This window comes from Monodelphis domestica, chromosome 3 (assembly GCF_027887165.1).
Source record: "Monodelphis domestica isolate mMonDom1 chromosome 3, mMonDom1.pri, whole genome shotgun sequence".
Classification (NCBI taxonomy): Eukaryota; Metazoa; Chordata; class Mammalia; order Didelphimorphia; family Didelphidae; genus Monodelphis; species Monodelphis domestica.
The window spans coordinates 373195784-373220759 of NC_077229.1; the positions used below are offsets into that span (position 1 = coordinate 373195784).

Below are 24976 nucleotides of genomic sequence, written 5' to 3' on the forward strand. Positions count from 1 at the left end.
AGAATCATGCTCAGTTTAGCAATTTTCTCTGTTGTTTCCTCTAATTTTTAAAGATTCAGAGGTGATCTTCAACTATATTAAAAGTTGCATGGTATCCACACAAAAGAAAATAACTGGTGTTTATTTCTGGGAACACATTTTAAGACAGATATCAGCAAGCTAATGTATGTCCAGAGAAGAGAAACCAAGATGATGAGGGAATGGAGTCTATGCCATAAAATATCTGCTGAAGAAAAGCAGTTGGGCAGGAAATTATGGGAAGAATTACTGTGGTGTCTTCCTTAAAAGGGTGGGGGTGAGAGCAGCAGAACCAGGAGAAATTTATACACAGAGACTGATACACTGTGGTACAATGGAATGTAATGGACTTCTCTAGTAGCAGCAATGCAGTGATCCAGGACAATTCTGAGGAACTAAGGAGAAAGAACGCTACCCACATGCAGAGGAAACACTGTGGGGGTAGAAACACAGAAGAAAAACAACTGCTTGAGTACATGGGTCGAAGGGATATGATTGGGGATGTAGACTCTAAATGAACATCCTAATGCAAACATCAACAGCATGGAAATAGGTTCTGATCAAGGACAGAAGTAATTCACAATGAAATTGCACATAGGCTATGAGAAGGGTGGGTGGAGGGGAGGGAGGGAGATAATGTAATTATTGTAACCAAGAGATAATGTTCTAAATTGACTAAATAAATTAATTCAAATTTTTAAAAAATATTAGAAAAAATAAAATAAAATGGTGGGGGATCTGAGAGGAGCTCCTAGATAGCCACAAGAGGAGGAGCACTAAAAAGAATTTCCAAAGGGGCAAATTTCCTAATAATTAGAATTATCCAAAAGTGAAATGAGCTTCCTCAAATGTACTCTATAGTTAATATTTCTTTCCTCAGTTTTTCTAATACTGTGCTCCCCTCGTTTTCCTCTTCCCTGTCTGACCATTCCTTCTTAGTCTCCTTTGCAAAGTGATCAGCCATGCTCTTATCCTCTAACTGAAGTTGATCTTAAAGGCTCATTATTGGACCTTCTCCTCTTCTTTTTTTCTTTGAACTTTACCTTCTGTCTTGGAATCAATACTGTGTATTAGATCCAAGGTAGAAGAGAGGGATGGGCTAAGCAATGAGGGCTAAGGGTCTTGTCCAGAGTCCAACAGCTAGGAAGTATCTGAAGCCAAATTTGAACCTAGTACTTCCCATCTCTAGGTCAGGTTTTCAATCCACTGAGCCACCTAGCTGCCCTCTCCTTTTCTCTTTATGTAATTGGTGATATCATCTTTATACCACCTATACATCTCTTCCCAGGCCCATATATCCTAGATCAGTATTGAATCCTAATCTCTCACTTTAGCTCCAGTGGTACATCATCAACTAACTACCTGTTGCATATCTTTGCCTGTATCTCTGTAAGAAAATTAAACCTGGTATAGTCAAAATCTGGTCTCATAACCTTTCTACCAAAAACTTTCTTATTTCTATTGAGGTCTCTCTAGACATTTAAGCTTACAAATGCAGATTAGATTTGTTGGTTGGTCCCCTAAGGCAGAAATGGGAGAATTTTCACTTTTCTTTTCCCTCACTTCCTTAAAAGTAAGATGTGAATTCCCTTAAAGAATTAAAGTTATCAGTCGTAAACAAAACACATTAAAGAACCAACAGTTGTGACTACTGAGTCAATCTGGGGTCCTTGAAAGACTGTAAAGAGGTGGGGCAGGCTTAGTGGATTGAGATCCAGACTTAGAGACAGGAGGTCCTGGTTTCAGATTTTGCCTCAGACACTTCCTAGTTGTGTGACCCTGGGTGGGTCACTGAACCCCCATTCCTAGCCCATATCACTCTGCTGACTTGGAACCAATACACAGACTTGACTGAGAGATGGAACGAGAGGGAGGGAGGAAAAGAAAGGAGGGAGGAAGGGAAAAAGGGAGAAGGGAAGGAAGAAGGGAAAGAGGAAGAAGGGAGTGAGGGAGGAAGGATGGAGGAAGGAAGGAAGGAAGGAAGGAAGGAAGGAAGGAAGGAAGGAAGGAAGGAAGGAAGGAAGGAAGGAAGGAAGGAAGGAAGGAAGGAAGGAAGGAAGGAAAAGACTCAGGTACTTACTAATTGTGTGATCCTGCTTGCCTCAGTCTCCTCATTTATAGGTCTCCTCATTTATAAAATGAGCTAGAGAAAGAAATGGCAAAACACTGGTATCTTATCCTTACATATCCAGTATCTCCCTTACCTTTCTATATCCATTGAGTTGCCAATGTTGACTTCCATAATATATCTTATATCTGTCTCCTTTTCTCCACTCATGTGACTACAATTCTAGATCAGGTAGGCCTTTAATTACCTTTGGTAAAGATTACTGGATTATTTTGGACCTTTCAATATTTTTTTTTCAGAGTTTTCAAAATAATATTCCTAAATTAATAAGCCTGTCCATACATCCTCCTTGAACTCAATTTTGAAGTGACTCCTTATAACCTCTAGGATCAGCTCTTAGTACTGTACCTGGTACATAATAGTCACTTAATAAATATTTATTGAGGGGGCATTTAGGTGACCCAGAGTATTGAGAGCCAGACCTAGAGACAGAAGGCCTGGTTTCAAATCAGATCTCAGATACTTCCTGGGCAAGTAACTTGACCCCCATTGCCTAGCCCTTACCACTCTTCTGCCTTGGAACAAATACACAGTATTGATTCTAAGATGGAGGCTAAGGGTTTTAAAAATAAATAACTAAATGCTTATTGACTAGATGAATAGTTAATAATTCAACTTGGCACAAAATCTGGCTCTGATTTACTTCTTCAGATTATTTCACATCACTCTCTTTCATCTACTCTATCTGGCCTTTTTACTGTACTTGGAACTTGGCATTCTATCTCAGGCCTCAATGCCTTACAGAGGTCACCTCCTTACCTGGAATGCATTCATTCTCTTTTTCCTTTGCCTCTTAGAATCCTCACTTCCTCCATTAAAAGTTCAACTCATATGCTAACTCCTATGGAAAGACATTTCTGATTCCCCTAGTTGATAGGACTCTATTCCTCCTTATATTATCATGCATATGTTGGTCTTCCTACCTTCCAAAGAGACCAGTGACCTCACAGGGTGATGATGTCTTGATTTGCTGGTGAATTGGAGCCTCTCTCTTCCAGAGTCCTTGAAATCCAGTGCCAAGATAAAAACCAAGAAGCCTAATGAGGGTCCAGGGTGTGGGGAAAGACTTTGGCATCTTCACGTCTGCCCAAGTTCTAAGTGCTCCATAGCTCTTGTTTCAGTCACTTCCAAGGCAATTTGAACAAATTATTCTCATCTGCCTGGGGAAATCTTCACATACTTGGGGTAGACATCCTCCCTAAGTCAGAAACAAGTTTGCCAGCTGTTGGTTACCTTTAGACTGATTTAGACCATCTGCTGAGATGGTTTTGCTAGAGTGGCCACTGTGCAGGCTACAGCTTCTTGGAGCTCAGGTGAGGGTAGGGTGACAGGTATATACTAAAGGTCGGTGAGCAGCCTTGGAAAGAGCATGGCTCCTCTCACTAAAGGTGCCAATCCTCTCAGTATATCCCATACACTTCATCTGGTATATTCTTATCTATTAACAAGCAATGTTATTCCAATGGAATATTCCAAAGGAATGTAAATTCCTTATGGACTAAGTTGGGTTTCTGTGGGGTTTTTTGTTTATTTTTGCCTTGCATATAATGGGGATTTAATTAATGCTTATGAGATTAGATTGGATTCAAGACTGGGAGAGCACTTGGTGGAAATGTTGTAAAGAGGATCCCTAGTAAAGAAGATCGGAGTAGATGACCTCTGTGGACCCAAGGAAAAGTCACTGTTGGAAGAGTGGAAAGAGCAATGGATTTGGAGTCAGAAGACCTTGGCTCAAATCTCATCTTTTTTCACTTAATGCCTGTGTGACAGCTTCATTTATTAAATGAGTGAATTGAACTAGGCGGTCTGCTGAGGTAGACTGGAGACCTAGATTGATGATCCTGTGACTTCCCAGCTCTGAGATTCTATCATTTGAACATGGCACTGAAGGTTCTTGCTCTAAATATGAATGAGAATGAAATATATTAATGCGGAAAAACAACTATATTCAAATTTTAAAAATAAGAACATCATTTGCATAGGGCATCAATTTTTAAAAATCACGTGACAGAAACTCAATTGAAATTTGTTGTTTGTTAGTGTTTATTCAATTTCAGGCCAGTCAAACTCTTTGTGATTCCATTTGGGGGTTTCTTGTTTAAGATACTGGAGTGTCCTGAAATTTAGATTACTCCACCCTACTTAGATCTTACTTTATGGAGAAGATGAAATTGTAATCTCCTGACTGAACAATGAAGATACTTAGTTCTTACTTTATAGTGAAGTTAGAACTTTAAGCTAAATCTATTTTTAGATCTTAATACAAAAAAGTTGTTAATTAACTATAAATTATAAATGTAAAAGGGTAAATTAATCACAAAAGGTCAAGTAACTAACAAAAGGTGAACTTAACAAAGAAGTGTTAAGTAACTCAAAAGATATAATCTAATCAAAGATGAGAACTAAATAAAGGGCATTTAGAGGAGGGGACACAAGGGTAAAAGGTCTATATATTTGGCTCACTTTTTCTCTCCCCAACCTTTTGGTGGTGATTTGGCTGATGGCAGTGTGCTGAGCCTTTCCCCATCTTAATGTGGCTACAAGCTATTGTCCAGTTCAGTGGTGAGTTTCTGGCTGAGCTTTTTCTCCTTTGCTTTCCAAACTTATCCTCTTAGAAGCCTCTAATCTCCTTCAGAGACCTAGTGGCAGAAATCTTGAACTCCCCCTGGCACAGGCCAGGTGGGAGAAAACCTATGCCCTCTTCCTTCTTTCTCCTTAAATCCTTCCCTCTATATTAATTAAAATTACCATAAATTTCCAGACTGACTTGGGTATTTTATTTGGAATTTTTTCTTTGGCAATCAATTAATTTAGATTTTAAGTCACAACCCTAAATTTATCTTTACAGTCATAGGTCAGTTACATAGCATAGTAGATATAGCACCTGGCCTCAGACAGGAGGCTCTGCTTTCAACTCTGACCTCAGATACTTCCCAGATGTGTGACCCGAGGCAAGTCACTTAACTTCACTTGCTCTTGATGCTCTTCTGTCTTGGAATTGATACTAAGGCAGAAGATAAAGGTTGCTTTTTCTTTTTTTTTAAAGATACTGGAGTAGTCTATCATTTCCTTCTCCAATTCATTTTACAGAAGAGGAAATTAAGGCAAATGCAATTAAGTGATTTGGCTAGAGTCTCACAACTAATATGTACCTGAGCTTGAATTTGAAGTCAAGAAGATGATACTCCCTGATTCCAGGTCTGGCACTCTGTCCACTACTCCACCTAGCTGCCCATGATGACATGGTGAGTATTATTCTGAATTGTTGCAGAGTGCAGAGGTCCTGGGTTTGCCTGAAATTAGGTATTTGTTCATATTTCTTGGATGAATTAGGCTGTATCCTAGTCTACATGGGATAGGAAAAAAAAAAAAGCAAAAATCGGGACAGTTCTCCAAGTAACAACTCTCTTTTCATGATCTGCTTATAATTTTGCATTTTCCTCATTATCTACAAATTTTAATTTAAAGAGTCCTTTCCCCATCCCCATTTTCTCTTTTTCTTTTTAAATTAATTTATTAGAATAGTTTACCATGGTTACATGATTTAGGATTTTTCCCACCCCTCTTCCCTCCCCTCTCCCAAAGCTGACAAGCAATTCCACTGGGTTATACGTGTATCATTGTTCAAAACCTACTTCCATATTATTCAAATTTGCAATAGAGTGATCTTTTAGCACCAAAACCTCAATCATACCCATCTCCATTTTCTAAACCCATTTCAATATTATAGAATATAGAATTATGGATTTAGAACAGGAATCATCAGAAATCATCTAGTACAATTGTCTCATTTTTTAGATGGGGAAACCAGGATCCAGAGGCATCAAGGCACTCTAGATTGTGGAATGGCTAAACAAATAGCAGTGCATGAATATGACAAATTAGGACTATTCTGTAAGATCGAATGGAGAAGATATATAAGAGCAGCTTGGGAAAACCTATAGGAAGTGATGAACAGTAAGAATAGAACTAGAAAAACAATATATAAAATGATGATAACAATGTAAATAAGTGCAATGGCAACAAAGACAAAACAAATTTAATGCTACAGAATTTTAATTATCACAATGGTTATTATAACTACTTTATATAGTACTTATTATTTACCAGACACTATGATAAGTACAAATATTCTTTCATTTGATCCTTGCAACATCCCTGAAAGACAGGTATTGTTATTATCACCACTTTTCAAATGGGAAAACTGAGGCAAGTGGCAGTTAAGCATCTTTCCCAGAGACACATAGCTAGTAAGTACCTGAAGTCAAATTTGAACTCAAGTCTTCCTGACTCTAAGCTCAACACTCTATCCATTTCACCAACTGGCTAGCTAAAAGAAGAAATATGAGAAGACATTTTTTCCTATGTTACTTGGATTTGTGGTATTGTCAGCTCTGAGCAGCTGAAGAAAATGATTTATTTTTATTTTTATTTTGTCTTAGGGAGATATAGATAGGTAAGGCTGACTTGATCTGTGGGATCTTGGGATACTCTGAGTGGGTCATATGGGTTTCTGACTTAGTACAAAAGAGCCTAGAGCCTTGGAATGATGCAGGGAATTTCTGGGGGAGTCCCTTGATTTGACTCTCCCAATCCTATGGAGAAGAAGCTTTCACTTATTTCCTCTTCCTTTCTTTTTTCTTCTGAAAGTATAACTTGAAGCTTGCTCTTTCTGGGATTGAGGGTGAGCAGATATGACTGAACAGTATTTCAGAAGTGGACTTTCAGTTTGGGGGACAACTTTGTGAGTTCAAGAGGTCCAGATTTCCTGGGTCCATCAGTCAGTGTTGGCTCAGGTAAAGAAAAACAAAGAAAAGAGGCAGCCAGAAAGAACCTTGAGGTCCTGACTCATTCTCATTTGGCAGAACACCCACTCTAGTGACACATGAAAACAGTAGGCACTTCTGCTGGGAAGGGGGAGGGTGTGGTAGCAGAGAAAGTGTGTTCCAAGCCAAATTAGGGGTAGGGGTTAGCAGGGGTGAAGTAGTGGAGGAGAGAGAGATACAGTGATAGAGAAGGGGAGGGGGAGAGGAGTAGAATAAGGAAGAGGAAGAGAAGAAAGAAGAGGATTAGGAGAAGGAGAAGGAGAGGGAAGAGAAAGAGGAGAGGGAGAAGGTGGAAGGAGGAGGAAGAGGAAAGAGAAACAGAAGTTTCTCCTTTAAAGTTCACACAGATTCAACCTCCTCTCAATCCCCACTGCATCCCCATCATCAGGGACTTGGGGGAAAACCAAGGGACCACCCAGGGTTTGCTGTATCAAAGCTCCAAGTCCTTCTGAGCTGAGTTGGAATACACACACATCCCACTGGAATGGGCCCAGGATCCTGAAGAAGGAAAGAGTTCCTGTTTGCTCCTCTACAATTGCTTATGGAGATTAGTAATAATAATTATAAGATTTGCAAACCACTTGGAATACATTATTTCATTTGATTCACTATGATTACTTTTGATCAACTCTACAATATTAGTTCAAAAATGAGGAGCAGCTATAATAACAGAGTATCAGACCTGGAGCCCCAATTGCCTAGCCTTTGCCACTCTCTTATCTTAGAACTGACACTAAAACAGAAGATAATGGTTTTTTAAAAAGAGTAAGATGTGTGTAGCCTGTGTAAGTGCCATATTTGTCTATGAGTTTGTCTAAATGTGGCTCACAGAGAGATATGGATAGATATCTGTAGACTCTTCTCCAAGGTAGATTTTGATTCCTGCCAAGAGGGAAGCAGGAGACTGGGGTCAAGGAGAATATCACAAGATTCTCTTCAGAAGGAGTACGAGGCTAGAATTAGATCTTTTTGCCTCCCTAAATATTGTTAGTCTAGGGGAAATACTCTTTAGGTTTAAGCCACTTCCCCTAGTTGCTATCACTTATTAAGGAAGGAGTGCTAGAAGCTACATTCAAATGTTTGACTCTCTTCCCCCCCCAAATACTAGTTACACAAAGACCTTCACACATACTAAATAGTAAATAAATCCATTTATCCAAGGAACTAGCAAATAGAAATAAGAGAGGTTATATTCATGAGCATATTCCAAACAATACACAAAGTGAGCGAACTCCCCTGAGAATAAGCTCTCAGCTCAACTGAGAGAGACAGAATCCCTGAGAGATTAACCAGGGGGAAATCCTTGATATCTCTAGTGTTGTGTGGGGTTAGATCTGTTATTAATTTGTAGATATTAATAGACTACAGAAGATTTCAAAAATCTTCCTTGCAAAAGGTTTCTGTCCTAAAGTAATCTTAAGAAGGGAAGAGAAGGAACCTCCCATGCCAATGGGGTTCCCATTCCAATAGACTATCAGTAAGAAATTTTCCAAGTATGAAATATCCCAATGGTGAAATTTCCAACATTTATAAGTCTAAGGAAATTTGAGGTTTACACTCTTTCTATAAAACCTATTTATTTAACCTTTCTATAAAACCTATTTATTTATATTTACTTCTATAGGAGCAGTGATAGGAAAAGGAAAAAGGAAATAATGAATTTGGAAAGGTTTATGAAATATAATTCCCTAATTCTATCTTAACTAAAACCATCCCCGAATATATCTCACAATAGACTTTCTTCTTCCTTGACCAAAGTCAAGGCTGATTTAACTACTCTAGTCTAATTCCCAAACTAGCTATCTTTCTATCCTAACACTAAAATATAAACTTATAAACAGTGAAAGATAAATTGGATTTCTTCCTTCTGCTCAGATGAAACTCCACCTGTCAGAAGTCACAGTTACTTCCATTCAGCTATTGCTCTCTCCTGCCACCACTGGTGAAACAGAGGAACTGCAACACCACTCTTCTTTCAACCACTTTCTCTCTTTGATGCTAGGATGTTTCCAAGTGATAAATCACCAGATCTTCTCAAACTCTTAGAGCAGTTCCTTGGACAACCTTCCTTAATAAGGACTGTCCAAAGAGGGTTCATTGGTCCAAATGTCCTTCCCAAGAACCTCTGGGAAATTCCTTTTTCCCCATCATCCTCTTTGAGAATTCCATTCTGAATGAAAGAAACCCAGCTCACTCAAACTCGTTAGGTAATCTATCAAGAATCTTTTATTGCTTACTTTGTTAACAAATAACTCATTACACTAGTATGGGAAACTAGAAATAAGGATATAATCAAGATCAGATTCTCTATATTTTTACTTCTTCCAGGAGTCTTTCTTTGCCTCCAAGAACATCTTCGTGAAGAAAAACTTGAATTGTTTGTCTTCCCTCAAAGCCAAAAGCAGGAAGCTCTCTTCTTCCAAGCTCTTACCCCTCATTCAGGGGAAATTACTCATGCAACACTGATTGATCATTCTCTCCACCAATGAGGAGAGTCTTAAATTCCTAGGTTTGAGCCCTGGGTTACACATTTGAAACCGAACTAAACTTAAAAGGCTACAATGCCCAACATATTAGGTCACTGACCTCAAACTGATGACTGATTTGATCCTGCTCATTTCTGAGAGGAAATGGTGAAAGGGGAGGAGGCAAAAGAGGAATTGTATAAGCACGGGAAAAAGGAGAATACTACTGACATGTATTCTTTTCATACTTGTTTTAGCTTCAAGGGGAAACAAATTGAATCTATAACTGACATGTGAAAACTTTGCTATTCTACATCAACTATCTACAGTTTGAGCTGGTTTTAGATATGATTCCTAAGCAATGTGGATGCCCTTGAATTGCCTGAACTGTAACATTCCACAGTTTAATTTAGCATAGACCAGACTCAGAGATACTATTCGTTAATCAGCAATTTGACTGCCTAGTTTCAATTCACTATCCATCTGCAGTGGTCCTAAGAACAGAGTAAGACAAAGGTAAAAGATGTCTTTCTGTCTCAGTTGGGATTCCTAACGTTTTTTGTGCCATGGACCAAATTGGTGCATTATAAAGCCTGGGATCCCTTTTTAGCATAATGTTTTTAAGTGCATAAAACAAAATTGATAGGATTACATAGTAAATCTAAGAATAATGAAAATAAAGTTGTAATTTTTTTTACCACTCAAGTTTACTAGATTCCCTTTGACCCAACTAGTGACATAGTAGATAGCATGGTGGGTCCAGAAGAATCAGGAAGATTTGAGTTCAAATCTCACCTTAGATTCTTACTAGTTGTGTGACCCTGGACAAGTCACTAAACTTCTACTTGCCTCAGTTTTCTTAATTTTAAAATAGATTTTTTTCAAATATTCAAAGATGGCTATCATAGCCCCTTTTAGTATCCTCTTCTCTTGACAAACCAGAGGTGGTTCCCTTGACTAATCTTCATATGATATGGTTACAAGGGTTAATATTGATGGTTCTCCATCTTTTCAATACCATTGATAAAATGTGGTACCTAGAACTGAACACAATACTCCATATCTGATCATTCATTTACTCATTCAACAGCCATACTTATGCATCTATTATGTATAAATGACTATACTCTGTGTGCTTGGGAAGAAACAATTAAAGTACAAAAGACAATTCAGGCCAAGTCTCTATAATCCTTGAATTTGCCTATATTTCTGATTAATTTGAAAAGACACTGAGATCCTCACCAAACACCTGTTTTCTAAGTTTGTATTGGTTGATTTGACTTGGATAATGAAGGAAGGCTACTGGGTTTTCCCAAAGCACAAAATCGAAGTGAAAGTGAGTGTCAAGAGGTGAATTAGGATTGTGGTTACAATCAAATTAGATCATTTATGACAGGAATACTCCCTCCTCTGGCACCTAAATAACCTAATTTGGTTATTACTATAGCACATTGCTGCCAGGTAAATATGATTTTTACTTTTTTAAATACCTGTCTGATCTATCATGTAGTAGTAGTAGTAATAATAATAACAATAACTATAATAGCTTACTTTTATACTCAGTGGTATGCTAAAGCCAGTCCATCCTGGCTCTGAGAGTCAACTGTTAAATTGACAACTGCTATGGATTGGGGCTTGATATGTTGTTTTATTGATTGTCTAGACTTGTAAAAGTGAGAAAATATTAATAATTCAGACTAAACTCAAAAGTGTTTTTTGAATATTTTTATTCTGGAGAGTCAGTTGTTAAACATTTGCCAGTAGGCATCTATTTAAAGTACATAACGTTTACAAAATGCATTAGCTACATTTGACTTGTTAATCTTTAGTTAGAACTACTTAGGAAATATATAGATACTTACATAATATGTAGAATTATATAAATTAGGATTTAAAGAGATCTTAAAAATTATTTAGTCCAATTTTCTCATTGTTTAGATGAAAAAAAAAACTGAGAATAGATGAGTTGAAGTGATTTCCCTAGTCTCTCTAAAAGCTAGTGGCAGAACTAGGGCTAGAATCCAAAAGGATTCTTTTTACAAGCACCTGCTTGGTCACATAGTATTTTAATAAATACTTGTTGACCAATTGATTAAATGATTAAGAGTGGATGCTTGCTAAGATGGCTGCCTGAAACAATGATGACCGCCCAATTTCCTCATAACTTCTCCAGAAACCCCCTAAAGTTTGCCTCAGAACAGATTGTTATTGTTCAGTCAATTTATTCACATCTAAATCTTTGTGACCCTCAAATCATGTATCAGAAATTCATCAAGAAATTGGTTGTTTTTTGTTTTTTTTTTTTACCCTAAAACTTCCCAAAAAAATCAGCCAGAAGCTTTCAGGCAATGAGAAAAGGATAGTAGCCTCCCACTGTAACCAGAGATGAAAGATTTCTAGAGAACAAGGCTTTGGGTTTAGAAGCATCAGGAATAGAGGGATCCCTTAGAATTACACAGAATGGTAAGAAAACAATTGGAGAGGTCCTTGGAAATAGTAACAGATAGTGGCTAGCAACCATCATGGTATCATGGTGCGCAGAACTAGATAGTTGAGGCCAAGAAACACTCAAGTTCCTAAAACACTGTTGCTAGATATCAGAAAGGGCCCCTGAAGACCCAATGCTTTGAATCTCAGTAGAATCTAACTTTAGAAGGCAGAGATCAACACAAGAACCTAAGAAACTAGGGTGAGACCAAATAAGATCAACCACTCTGCTCATAAAAGCCTGACTTTGTCAAGAAAGCCCTATTTCAGGAACTAAAGATGGAAAGATGAGATGATCAAAGAAAATTTCAACCAGCATAAAAAAAAGTTGTAAATTTAGTGATCACCTAAATGAAGGAGAGAATCGACTGTAACAACTGCAAGAATCTCAAAGTAAAAAAATTAATTTTCTACAAGAACTAATGTACATCTAGAAGAAGTAAGAGATAAAAAAAGGGAAAAAAGATCAAAGAGGAAAATTGTGAAAAAAAAAATATATAACTTAGAAGTAAATCTTACCCAGGAAATCAATACTCTAGAAACTAGAATATACCAAATACAGATCACAACTCCCTGAGATAGCAAGGAATATTAGAAAAAAATTTAAAAATCAAGGGAAAAAAAAACAAGAAAATTTGAAATGACTAATAAGAAAAAAACAACCACCTGGAAAACAGATCAAGGAAATAATTTAACAAATACTGAATATCATCTTAAAAATAATAAGCAGATACTATGTTCAAGAAATCATAAATGAAAGCTATCTGAATCTAAGAATCAGAAAGCAAAGTGAAGACAGAAAGAATATGTGGAGAAATCTCCTGAAACATTCCAGGAATGTCAGAGAGAAAATTCAGAACTCTTCTATCAAAGTAAAAATACTGCAAGCATCCAGAAAAGGAAGTTCAAATATCAAAGAGCTAGTCAGAAAAACATAAGAGTAAGATCTGATAGTTTCTATTGTAAAAATTTTATTCCTTTTTTTAAGTTAACAGGGGATCTGGAGTTCCTCTTACCATATAGATGTGTAGGGATTAACCAGTCTATGGAGATAGGAAGTAGAAACCATAGAGACAGGAAGGAGGAACCATAGAGACAGGCAGTGAGGTAGAAAAAAAAGGGTTTATAAAAGGGGCCAGCATCAGTTGGTCAGGCTGTCAATTGCTGACAGGTGTTGGTAGTTGCAGGGAAGTTGGCTGCTGGAAATGTGTTGGGTTGGTGGTTGGTGTTTAGTTGATAGAATATAAAAGGTGAACCTGAGCTTACTGATAGGGCCTTTTGGCTTTAGTCTTCAGAGGGCTTTTTGATTTTTTGGGTTTGGGCTGTTTGATTTTTTTCTTTCTTGAACTTTTTTTGAGAGGTGGTTGGTCTTTGTTGACAGACCTAATTGCAGTTGGATTAAACACTGATTAAGTTGGTTTTGATTGGGGTGGATTGGGTTGGAACTTTGTGGGGTGGTTGTTATTAACGGTAGGTATAGGCAGTTATAGGTAGATATAGACAATTTTAGGTAGAAATTATAGGTAGTTATAGGATAACTAGTATAGACACTAGGGAATTTTCGTTCTCTACTATATTTTCCTTCTTTTACTATATTCTCATTAAAACTAAAGTTATTAAACGTTGCTCTCTTATTTTTGTCAAATCCCTATTTTAACCCTTACTTTTTAACTGATGAGCTAGCTAGGAGTTTGAATAATTTTTTACTATTAAAAATAGGTTTCTTGGCATTTGATATTTCAAAATGCAAAATATATAGGCTTAAAACCAGGAATAATTTACCCTGAAGAGTATATTAATATAGAGAAGGAAATGGACCTTTAATAGAAAAGGAAACTTTCAAGCATTTTGATGAAAAGACCAGAACTGAGTAGGAAGTCTGAGAAAGCTAAATTTATCTGAGCACGTGGAAAAAGCTATATGATGTTATAGTGCCAACATTTTAATAGTAGGAGAAGAAATAAGTGTCCCATCAGAATCTTAATTTCTTCAAAGGGTATTGAGGGAGTCAAATAAGAGAAACAGATGTCCTGGGATAAGATTAGTTCTGTTCTGAGGATTTCAAGAGGGGAAATATAAGGGAAGGTGAAAGGCGGGATGCCTTAGCATAAGAAGGAAGAAAGGGAGGTGGAACTTGCTTATAAATCATAATTGGGGTTGTATGGGAAGACTATAAATTGAGGTGGGGTGGGGGAAGTGGACAGCAGATGAAATTTACTGTGAAATGGACAGAGAAGGGTTGAATCCACATACAGTTTAGTGCAGAACACATAAAACCACAGAGCAAAAAGTGAGAACTGGGAATGGGGTTAAGCCTGAAGATAATACTTGAGAGGGAGTCCTTGCAAAGGAAACAAACTTCTCAATTCCTTCTTAAGGAGAAGAAAGAAAAAGGAAACAAAGAACTAGAATCTCAGATTGACTCTTAGACCAGGGAGCAATGACTGAACAAATTGTGGTATATGAGTATAATAAAATATAATCATGCCAAAAGAAATGATGAAATAGATAATTTCAGAGAATCCTGGGTAGTATGAATTGATTCAGAGTGACATGAGCAGAATCAGGAGAACAATTTATACAAGGATGGTTACATTGTAAAGACAAGAAAACTGAAAGATTTACAAACCTTCCTTAGTGTTATGACAAACCAGGTCTCCAAAGAACCTAATATAAGCATGTTATTTTCATCTTGTCAGAGAGGTAATGAACAAAAGTTGCAGAAAGAGGCATAGGTTTTTGGATTTGGCCCTTGTTGGATTTGCTTTTGCTTGACCAAGCTTATTTCTTGTTAAGCTTTTTATTTTCTTTATTTCTCTTGGTTTTCAGTTGGAGGAAGGGGTTGAGGGGTAAGAGTTGGTGTTAATGATGCCCCCCAAAAGGGAGAAGGCATGGTAGCATCTTTGAAATTGCACAGAAGTGGATAAAAGGACATTTGGAAGGAAGTGTTTAAAAAATAACATATAGAATTCATTACATACTTTAAAAAAAAGGTAAATATGAAATGTAGATCCATAGAGATTTCATAAAGAATCCTTTTTTTGTGTCTACTATGTATAGAAAATTTTATTTCATGTTTAATTTCAGAGTAATTATTTTTTAAAAATAAGAAGAATTTTATAGATTTAAAAAGTGTTATTCAAAGTCATGTCCTTTTATTCACCTTCTTCTGTGTTGAGCCTTAAGTAACTGTCTACCTAGTTTGATCCTGGGGGTGGGCAAGACTTGGCAAGCAATTAGTTTTGAATAAGTCAAACTGTGTACCTAAGGGTTAGTAGGAAATTAGAGCTGAGAACAAAGTATGATTGCTCTTGTGTGTATGTTTTGTATACAAACAAAATTCACATTGAGGAAGTAGCTAGAATAGTTGTCAAAATTTTTAAAGAAACAAAATGTTACTGTTTACCTTTATCATTACATGGTCCCTGGTCATAGGGAAGGATGAAATTTGTGTCATTGTTCAAAGCTGGCCTGTCACAAATACTAACACAGTGTTGGTGGAGCTGTGAACTGATCCAACTATTTTGGAGAACAATCTGGAATTACGCCCAAAGAGTTATAGAATTGTTTATATTAGCAATACTACCATTAGGTCTGTTTCAAAGGAAAAGAACATATATGTTTTAAAATATTTGTAAAAGGTCTTTTTGTGTTGGCAAAGAACTGCAAACTGAGTAGATGCCTATCAACTGGGGAATGAATAAATAAGTAGTAGCCTATGATTGTGATTGAATACTACTGTTCCATAAGAAATGATAAGAAGGTTAACTTTAAAAACATGGACTTACATGAAGTTATGAAGAGTGGAATGAGGGAGTTGAAAGAATATTAAATACAGCAACAGAAATATTGTTTGAAAAATAACTTGTATATGAAAGAACTAGTAAATAGAAACAAATGAGCCATAGTTATATATACTGTAAGATTTAAATTAATATCCAATAACTCCAAGTATTATATTTTATAAAGTTTATTAATAATCACTGGAAGTAGAAGAAATAAAAGGACAAAAGTAAAAGCCTGAGTAAAACCCACTTTAAGAGCTCGAGGGTGGAACTACACAAAACTTATATCCTCCTTACATTAGTACATAATGTGAGAAGGAACATGGAATGCTGGGAGAGAGAGTCCTAGGGTTCAAAATTCTAATTATACTATATATATTTAATATATATTTTTGTCAAATCATGCCTTCTTTATTGCATGGAGGGAAGGGAAAAAGGGAGAGAGACCTGAGATCTTTAATGTAAACAACAAATTATATTTAAAAATACATAAACAAAAGATAACTTAGAACAACTTTGTTCTTTCTGCATTCCAGCCAAACTATTCTACTCTTTGTTCCCTCAATGTGCTTTGACTCTTGCCACCGTGCTTTTTTATTCACGTTATTTCCTTTATTTGAAAGTTCTCCCTCTGCCTCTTAAACTATCGAATTTCTATTCACTTAAAAAAATCCCCAACAAATCATTGTTTTTTGTTCTAGAATCAATACTGTGTATTGGTTCTAAGACAGAAGAGCAATAAGGGCTGGGGATGTGTTAAATGAAACTTGTCCAGGGGTCAAACAGCCAGGAAGTTTCTGAGGTTAGATTTGAATCCAGGACTTCTCTGGATCTGGCTCTCAATCCTCTGAGCCCCCAAGCCACCCCTTCTATTAAATTTTTGAAGCAACTAGCTGCTACCTCCTTCGTGAAAACTTCCCTGATGCTCCCAACTCAGTTGTACTTATCATTTTATTTTATAATTTTTTTATTTAAGTATTTTTCCATGGTTCCATGATGCATGTTCTTTCCCTCTCCTTTTCCCTTCCCACTCCCAGAGCCAACAATTCCACTGGCTTACACATATATTACCACTCAATATCTATTTCTGTATAATTCATTTTTGTAATAGAGTTTTTGTAATAGAGTAATCTTTTAAAAACCCAAACCCCGTATCCCCAACCCTCATAAATAAGTGATAAAACATGTATTTTCTAATGGATTTCTGCTCCCACAGTTCTTCCTTTGGATGAGGATAGTGTTCTTTCTCCCAAGTCCCTCAGAAATGTCCTGGATCACTGTATTGCTATCAGAAGCAAAGCCAATTACATGTGATTGACCCCCAAGGTTTCAGTCTCTGTATAACGTTCTCCTGGTTCTTCTGCGCATTTCGCTCCCCATCAGTTCGTGGAGGTCTTTCCAGCTATGGAAATCAAGCAGTTTATGGTCCCTTATTCCATCACATGCAATGTATTTTAAAGCAATCTGTGCAATTCTATTTTCCCTCTTAGTAGGAAGCAATGCAGAGTGGCGCTAGACTTGAGGTGAATGAAGATAGACGCTTTGGAATCATGTCCTAACACTACCCTTGTGACTAGGAAAGAATCACTCAGCCAGAGTCTCCGTTTCTTCATCTTTAACATGGAGGTGCCTATTGTGCCCAACTCAGTATTGTTTTGAGAATTATATTCCATGGTAGATACAAAGCACTTTGTAAACCCTAAAGAGCTATAAATGTCAGCTACTATCATTAGCGGGCAGTAAACTTGGAGAGACAGTATGCTATTGTGGATAAAAGGCTTAAGTACCTGAGGCAACACTAGCCTGTAAGTTAAATGGAAGTTAATGCTCTGCTTCCTGGTAGAGAGAATTTCCACTCTTGGTGTTTCTGCCCTGATGAAATCTGGTCTGGGGAGGAAAAGAAATCTCTAGGAGATCATAGGGTCCAGCTTACTTAAAGGTAATCTCTTGCAATGCCTAGCATAGTACTCTGTATACTGTAGGAGCTTATTAAATGTGTGTGGACTGAAGGAAAGAAGTAGAGGGGCAGGAATGAAAAGACTTCTATGCCTTATCTGCTAAACAAAGACTTTGCCCAAGTTTGCACAGCTGTTGGGTGGCAGCAGCCATCTGGGAAACTAAGCCATTTCATCAAACTAGTCTCCATTTATAATCCCTCATTTCCAGAAATTGTTTAGATTGATGAGAATGGATCTCTAAGCGCATTAGAGAAAGGTGCTAAGACCGTGAAATTTACATGGGACTCATTGGGCCAAGCCCTAGGTTTGAGGGTGAACAACTCTAAGAGCAGTTGTTCAGTCGTTTCAGTCCTGTCTAACTCTTCCTGTCCCCATTTGGAATTTTCTTGGCAAAGATACCGGAGTGGTTCTCCACTTTCTTCTCCCACCCATTTTACAGATGAGAAAACTGAGGTAAAAAAGGTTAAGTGACTTGCCCAGGATCACACAGCTAGTAAGTGTCTGAAGCCAGATTTGAACACATTTAGAGGAGTCTTTCTAGACAGCTTTACCTACCTTGTGATACAGGGGGGTTATTCTAATAGTTCAGTGCCTCAAGTGTCTGATCTACAAAATGGGGCAAAAACATTCATTTTATGGAGCTGCTATGAGAAATGGGTTATAAAAACAATTGAAGTTCTATATAAATACTAGTGATCACGTCTATTGGCCAGCCTCCAGGTCGGAAATCTTGACCACTTTCGATCTGTCTAAGTCCTCTTCGATTTCCTTTTTTAAAAATCCAGAAATGGAGCTATTACATTAATTACATCTTCTTCCACTTTCCTGTGATTTGACAGAAAACATTTCCCCATCCTTTGAGAATGTCATCCAAAATGACCGCCGCTGAGAAAGTATCTACTGTACCGAGGCTTACGTTTTGGTTATGCTGATGGTCTCTGCTTTGATCGCACCAAGGGGCACCAATAAGGAATCAATGAATGGATGGGAGCGGGGCGGGACAATCATTTTTATTCAGCGCTACGTTCAAAGCACAGGGCAGCGCGTCAGTCAGAGCTCTTAATGAGTTCACCCTCAAATGAGGTGCAGAAGAGGTTTCTGCAGACTCACGTCTCTTCTCCATCTGCGGATGCTGCAACACCAAGATCCTTACTGAGTTGGTTCCAGGATGTCCCAAAGACCAAACACCCAGAAAGAACTAAAAACCCTGCCTTTACATTTAATATCCACGTCTGGTGGAGAGACCCTCCGAATCCTTGGGGCAGCTCTGGAGGAAGGTGGGGTGGAGGACAGAGCCGGCCAGCCGCGGGGCTGGGTGGCTGCTCCTGCAGCAGCCAAAGTCCCGCAGAGTGGGAGGAGCCCTGGAGGTAGGTGTGGGGCGGGGTGGGGAGGAGGGGAGGTGCGGCCGGCGCGGGGCCGGTGGAGGAGGAGGTAGAGGTGAACCAGGAGGAGGAGGAGGAGGAGGAGGAGGAAGAAGTGGAGGAGGAGGAGCAGGAGCAGGAGGAGGAAGATTGCTAGCGCCGGCTGGGTCAGGATTCCAAAGCAGCGCGGGGCCGGGATTGGCCAAGCACTGGGCTCCTGGCGAGGCAGGGGGCGGGGCGTCTGGGCTCCCGAGTGAGGCAGCGAAGGAGCGAGCTGCGCTGCCGGGACGTGCGCTGGGGTTTGGATGTGTCCGGGAGAGAACGCGGGGGGCTCGTCCCGAGAGCCGCAGACGGACGCGCTAGAGGAGAAAGGCGCTTGAAGCCTTGCCCCAAGAGACCAGAAACGTGCTTCTTTGTGGCAGGACCTTCACCCTGCTGTGCTTCTGCCGGCGTGAGAGTGTGTGTGAGAGAGTCAGCCTGAGAGAGAGAGAGAGAGAGAGAGAGAGAGAGAGAGAGAGTGTGTGTGTGTGTGAGTGTGTGTGTGTGTGTGTTTGCTGGCGTGCGCGCCCGCCCGGGAGCCAAAGGATTTAAGCCCCCTCTTCCCCCGCCCTTGAGGAAGAATGTGCCACCAGCTGCTCTCCCTCTGCGAGCTCTTTACTCAGAACTGAGGAAATTCGAGAAAGAGACAAAGGCTCCCGTTGGACCGAGCGAGTTTTAAGAGAGTTGGATTAAAACATTCAAACAAAAAAACCCAAAAAGCAACCGCCCACCCGAGAAAGGTGAGAAAGAAGAGAAGGGGAGGAAGGAAGAGATGGCAGCGTGTAAGCAACCCGAACCCTGAAAAAGTCTCTGTTCTGATTGACTGGGGATCTTGACACACATGGTTGACCCAGACCTTTTGCTTTGCTGACTTCCGCAAGTTGGAAGTTGAACTCTCCGCAAGTTGGACTCAACAGTGAAACAATGGATAACTTTTTGAGTGAGGTGAGTACATACAGTTCTAGGGGTACACCGGCAGCATTGGGAGGGGAGACCGGGGAGAGCTCGATTTCATCGCGCGATCCATAGCCCTTTTCCCCTTCTCTCCACCCCGGCCCCAGTTCCTCTCTGGGCAGCTTTTGTTAAGAGCCCGGAGCTAAAGGGGTCGCGGGGCTCCCGACTTAAGTCTGGTTTCCACTAGTCAAAGTTGGGGCGTCGGGCCGGGCAGGATCGCATTTTTCTGGGATCAGTTGTTGGGATGAGTGAGTAATTCTTTCCATCACCCGCTTGAAATACATTATTGCAGTTTCTTTTTAGCCTGAGAGGGAGAAATTTACACACACACACAAAAAAAGTTATATGAAATTAATTCCCCCGGGAGGAGGCTCTGGCTGAGTAAATGCTGGCAGCTTTTGCATTGTCTCCTCTTCCCACTTTTCTCCAGGATGTACCGAAGGTGAGTTTCCTTTTGTGTGTAGGCTGTTTGCTCATGATTGTGTCAGAGGCTGTATGTAAGCTCTTAGGTGAGTCAAAGGGCTTGGGGGCCACTGAACATAATTGTGAGCTAAGAGCCTAGAGAAAGCAGTTAGATATGTAGGATCACCCTTCTGCAGAAAGTCCACCAAAATGTGGAACAAGGACATGGCCAAATGCTTGATTTCTCATAGAAAGGCTCTGGTATTTCCTTTGAAAAACTTGTTGGCTTCCTGTTAGGGGGTTCACTGGTTACTGCAGGGGTCCAAATACTTCTAAGGCAGGCCAGAGTAATAAAATAAATAGGGATAAGGATTTAATTTACTCTTTTTCTCACTCCCTGCCAGAGATTTTGGTATTTTGGATTTGTTGCCCACCAAATGTTTCTGTTTTAAGGTTTGGAGCAATTACAGACCATATCAAAAGATCATTTCTTTTAAACTGACAATTTTGTTGAAGGTCGTGAGTGTTTTGCTGAAAAAAATTCATTTTTGAGAATTGCAAAGATGAGAAACATGTTTTAAAAGACCCTCTTAGTAATAATTAAACAAGCTTTTTTTTTTCCTTGAAGCCAGGCAACACAATTTTTTAAACTACAAAATTTTTTGAATAACCATTTGCTCTTATTGAAAGGATTTAGCTTAACTTCTATAATAGACTTATTCCTCTAGTTTGATTCAATTCATTTATCTTGCCCAGATTTTAGGTTTGAAATGACCCAGAGTTAAACATGACACATGAGTTTAATGTGGTTTCCCTTTAACTGCAAGGGAGAGTTTATGAAACTTGGGCAGTTCCACCAGATTCTGGTCTAGTCACTGAAATGACTTTGCAATGAAGTTTGTGCTTCATGTAGCTAAATTGGATATGAGTTATATCTTCAAACCATTCTGTTTTCAGGCTGTATATTTGTTTTTTTTAAACCCCTATCTTCCGTCCTAGAATCCATACTATGTTTATTTATTTGAATCCTTACCTTCCTCCTTAGAATCAATACTATGTATCAGTTCCAAGGCAGAAGAGTGGTAAGGGCTAGGCAATGGGGATTAAGTGACTTGTCCAGGGTCACACAGCTGGGAAGTGTCTGAGGCCAGATTTTAAACCCAAAACCTCAGTCTCTAGGCCTGACTCTCCATCCACTGAGTTACCCAGCTGCCCCCTCAGGCTATATATTTATCCTATTTGTGGAAAACAGCATTTTTAATGACCAGAGGACAAATGGAATTAAGTATAGGTGCCTTGAGAAGCAAAATGAAGTTAACTCAAAATACAAATTTTCCTCTTTCTCTTTTGAGTGAAGTTACTAGATTAATGTTTTTCCAGATTCATAGCATTTATTTCCCTTCCCACAGTAAAACAAAACAAAATAAGAAAGAAAGAAAATCAGAGGGTCTTTTTATTGTTGTTCTGTCAAGAATTCTAGTTTGTCTTAATAATACAGGTTTAGTATGGTTCATTTGCTTTAATCTATAAATAAGTTAATGTTCTGCCCCTAGTGCATTTAGGAGAGAATGGCAGGATAACCTGCTGGAAATGAGTGGTTACTGACCTCTTGTAGGGTATTCTAGCTAGAAGGATTCCTTTAACTTCATTCTAAATGAAAACATAATGAAAAATTAACAGCACTTTCTTTCACTTTAAACAGCAGAATGATACACTAAAACAATCCATTGAGAGTCACATTTTTTTTCATATGCCCTCATCCTTAAGCACAGTGCCTTTAGCAAGATGGCCCCAGTGGATGGAGAGGCTAGACTTGAAGTCAGGAAGACTAGAATTCAAATTCCACCTCTGATACTGATTAATTGTGTGATAAGCTAAAGTCTAGTCCTTTACTTTGTCTGGACCTTGGGTCTCTCACTTGTTAATAGGCACAGTACCACCAGTGGCACTCACTGGGTCCTTGTAAAGGCTCAAATGAGATAATGTATGTAAAGAACTTCACAGTCTTTCCAAGTGCTAGATAAATGTTGGGGAGAGTTGTTATCACAGCAGCTCACATATGGAATAAAGTTTCATCTTAATAAATGATAGCATTTCTAAAATGCTTTATGTCTTTATCATGTCAATCATTTCATCCCTTCCTCATAAGGTAGCAGTGAGGGAAATACTATAAATATTATCATCATTTGACAGGTGAGGAAACTGAGGAGTTCCAGAGACAGGCAAAGGAACTGTCCACACAAGGCAGGATTTGAACCCCTATTCTGCCTTTTCTACCACAAATGGCCATCTTCTCTTTTATTTTTAGTTACTTATTTTTTTTCCCTTTGAATAAGTTTATTTAGTCAATTTAGAACATTATTCCTTGGTTACAATAATCACTTTATTTCCCTCCTTCCCCTCCACCCACTCTTCAGTTTCATTGGGTATTACTCGTGTATTACTCGTGTCCTTGATCAGAACCTATTTCCATGTTGTTGTTTGCACTAGGATGTTCATTTAGAGTCCACATCCCCAACCGTATCCCTTCAACCCATGTATTCAAGCAGTCCAAATTCTCTTTTAGAGCTGAAAGGGAACTTGCAGATTGTTGAATGCTACAGGGTCTAGTGCAAAGCACTTGGGATTGGGAGTCAGGAGAAAGCCAAGTTCAGTAACTGTGTTCTTGGGAGAGTCACACACCTCTCTGGCCCTATTTCTTCATGAGTAAAATCTTGAAGGTAGTAGAACTTTCCAAACAAGGTTCCAGTGAGGAGATAATGTCTGCAGTGCTTTACAAACCTAAAAGTGCTATGTATGTAAATATCAGCCATCATTATCCTGTTGGACTCTTACGTTTTTACTGGAAACTGGACCAGAAAGTTATACGTGATTTGGTTACGGTCTCATAAATAGTTGACAAAGTTCTCTTCTCTCAACAATCTTGTGAAGATATTAAGAAGTGTACAATGCGCCTTTTATTGAGTAAATAAATAAATTGAATATATGAATAACCACTAAATAATAGACCTGGAATGATGCTAGCCATGGAACCTGTGATCAAGGATGGAGTTGCAAACGTTTCTATCCTTTATCACAAACCACAAGCTAGAAAGGATTTTGCACCCTTCATTTTACAGGAGAAGAAATTGGGACCCAGAGAGATTAAGTGACATATGCATGGTTTCAGAGCTAATGGGCAAAGGTGTATCTACAGCCAGGTCACCTTAATCTCCAGTCTCTTTTGCATGAGTAACTGTGGCTTTCCTGTCTTCCCCAAACCTTTAATGTGTTTGAGGCTTTCACACTCTCCATGTGATTAATCTTGCAACTTGGCCCTTATTTTATATCCAGAGTTCCACCCATAAGAATAACTGGTTTCCTTTTCTGCTTAGAGTGGCAGACATACAAGGCTTGTGTCAAGGAGTTCAAGCATGATAAATTAGAAATGTAGTAGATGATCAGAGGACTCTTAGCAAATGCCCTTGTTTTGAGAATTTATTTTATTATTTAATATTATATAATAATTAATAATAATTTAATATTATTTAATATATATTAAGTTATAATTTAATAGAATATTCTTTCTATGAAATGTAATGAGAATAGGAAAGATTTGTAATAAATATTCTATTTCTTTGGAAGCAGGAAAAAAGGGATTTCAGTATAGTATTTCTAGGTAAGGCTCCGTTTTTAAAAAGAACATTGCTAAGACTTTTTGTGGTGGCCTTCTTGTAGGGGACCTTCTCTCAGGCAGCCTCTCTCTAGGTAAATTACAGGATAATGACTTGATGAATGATAGTCAACTTGAAGCTAGTGTTGAAAGATGCTAAAATTTCTGTTTGCATTTATTACCTTTATAAGTGCCTTGATAACAAGAAAATGGAAACTAATTGTGACTAGCATATGTTTTGTTATGTATTAGAGGATACACATTAAGCAATTGCCTAATTGCATTAATTTCTGGGTGCGTTACAGGCCGTGAATTCTTGTCTATACTTGCCTGGTTTAAATAAGACCCAGAATCTTATCACTGACTGGCAACAACTTGTGCCAGTCATCTGACAGCTATTGACTTCCAAATGTACTTCAGGATTGGAAAAAACCTAAGCGGGTAAAACTCCCCCATCAAGTTTTAGTTTAGTCACTACTATCATTAGGTTTTTTATAGCCAAACTATAATACATTCTGTCTGTATTTCTTGGGAACCTGTTTTTTTTTTTTTTAGCCTTTCAGGTAAGTTGTTAAAACTTTGCTTCTGACAGAAACTTAAATTTAGAGCCCCTAAGTAATTAAAAAAAAGGTCAAACATCACCCATCCTCCCAAGTACCTAAAATTTTAAAATAGCAGCAAATTATATTTTTTTGGGGGGAGTGTTAAAATTAAGTTGGAAAAAAAACATAATAAACTAAGCTCTAGACTTTGAGTTGACATAAAATTTACCTAAAAATTAAACAAAAAATGTAGCTAACTTAAATATCATTTGATTGTTCAATTTTCTTCTATGAAGGTATTTAGAGAGAATGCTTTGTATTATTCAAGTCATAGATACATATCTATCTTTCTATCTACC

At 38.4% G+C, this 24976-nt stretch overlaps 1 protein-coding gene across 1 annotated transcript in view; it reads left to right on the forward strand.

Moving 5' to 3' along the window:
• The first annotated feature begins 19100 nt into the window (after window positions 1-19100).
• Window positions 19101-24976, forward strand: part of MYO10 (myosin X) — a 242268-nt gene continuing 236392 nt past the window's right edge. The window contains exon 1 of the mRNA XM_056824276.1: window positions 19101-20012. Coding sequence (XP_056680254.1) covers window positions 19992-20012 — 21 coding nt within the window. The 5' untranslated portion in view covers window positions 19101-19991. The remainder of the gene's footprint in view (window positions 20013-24976) is intronic.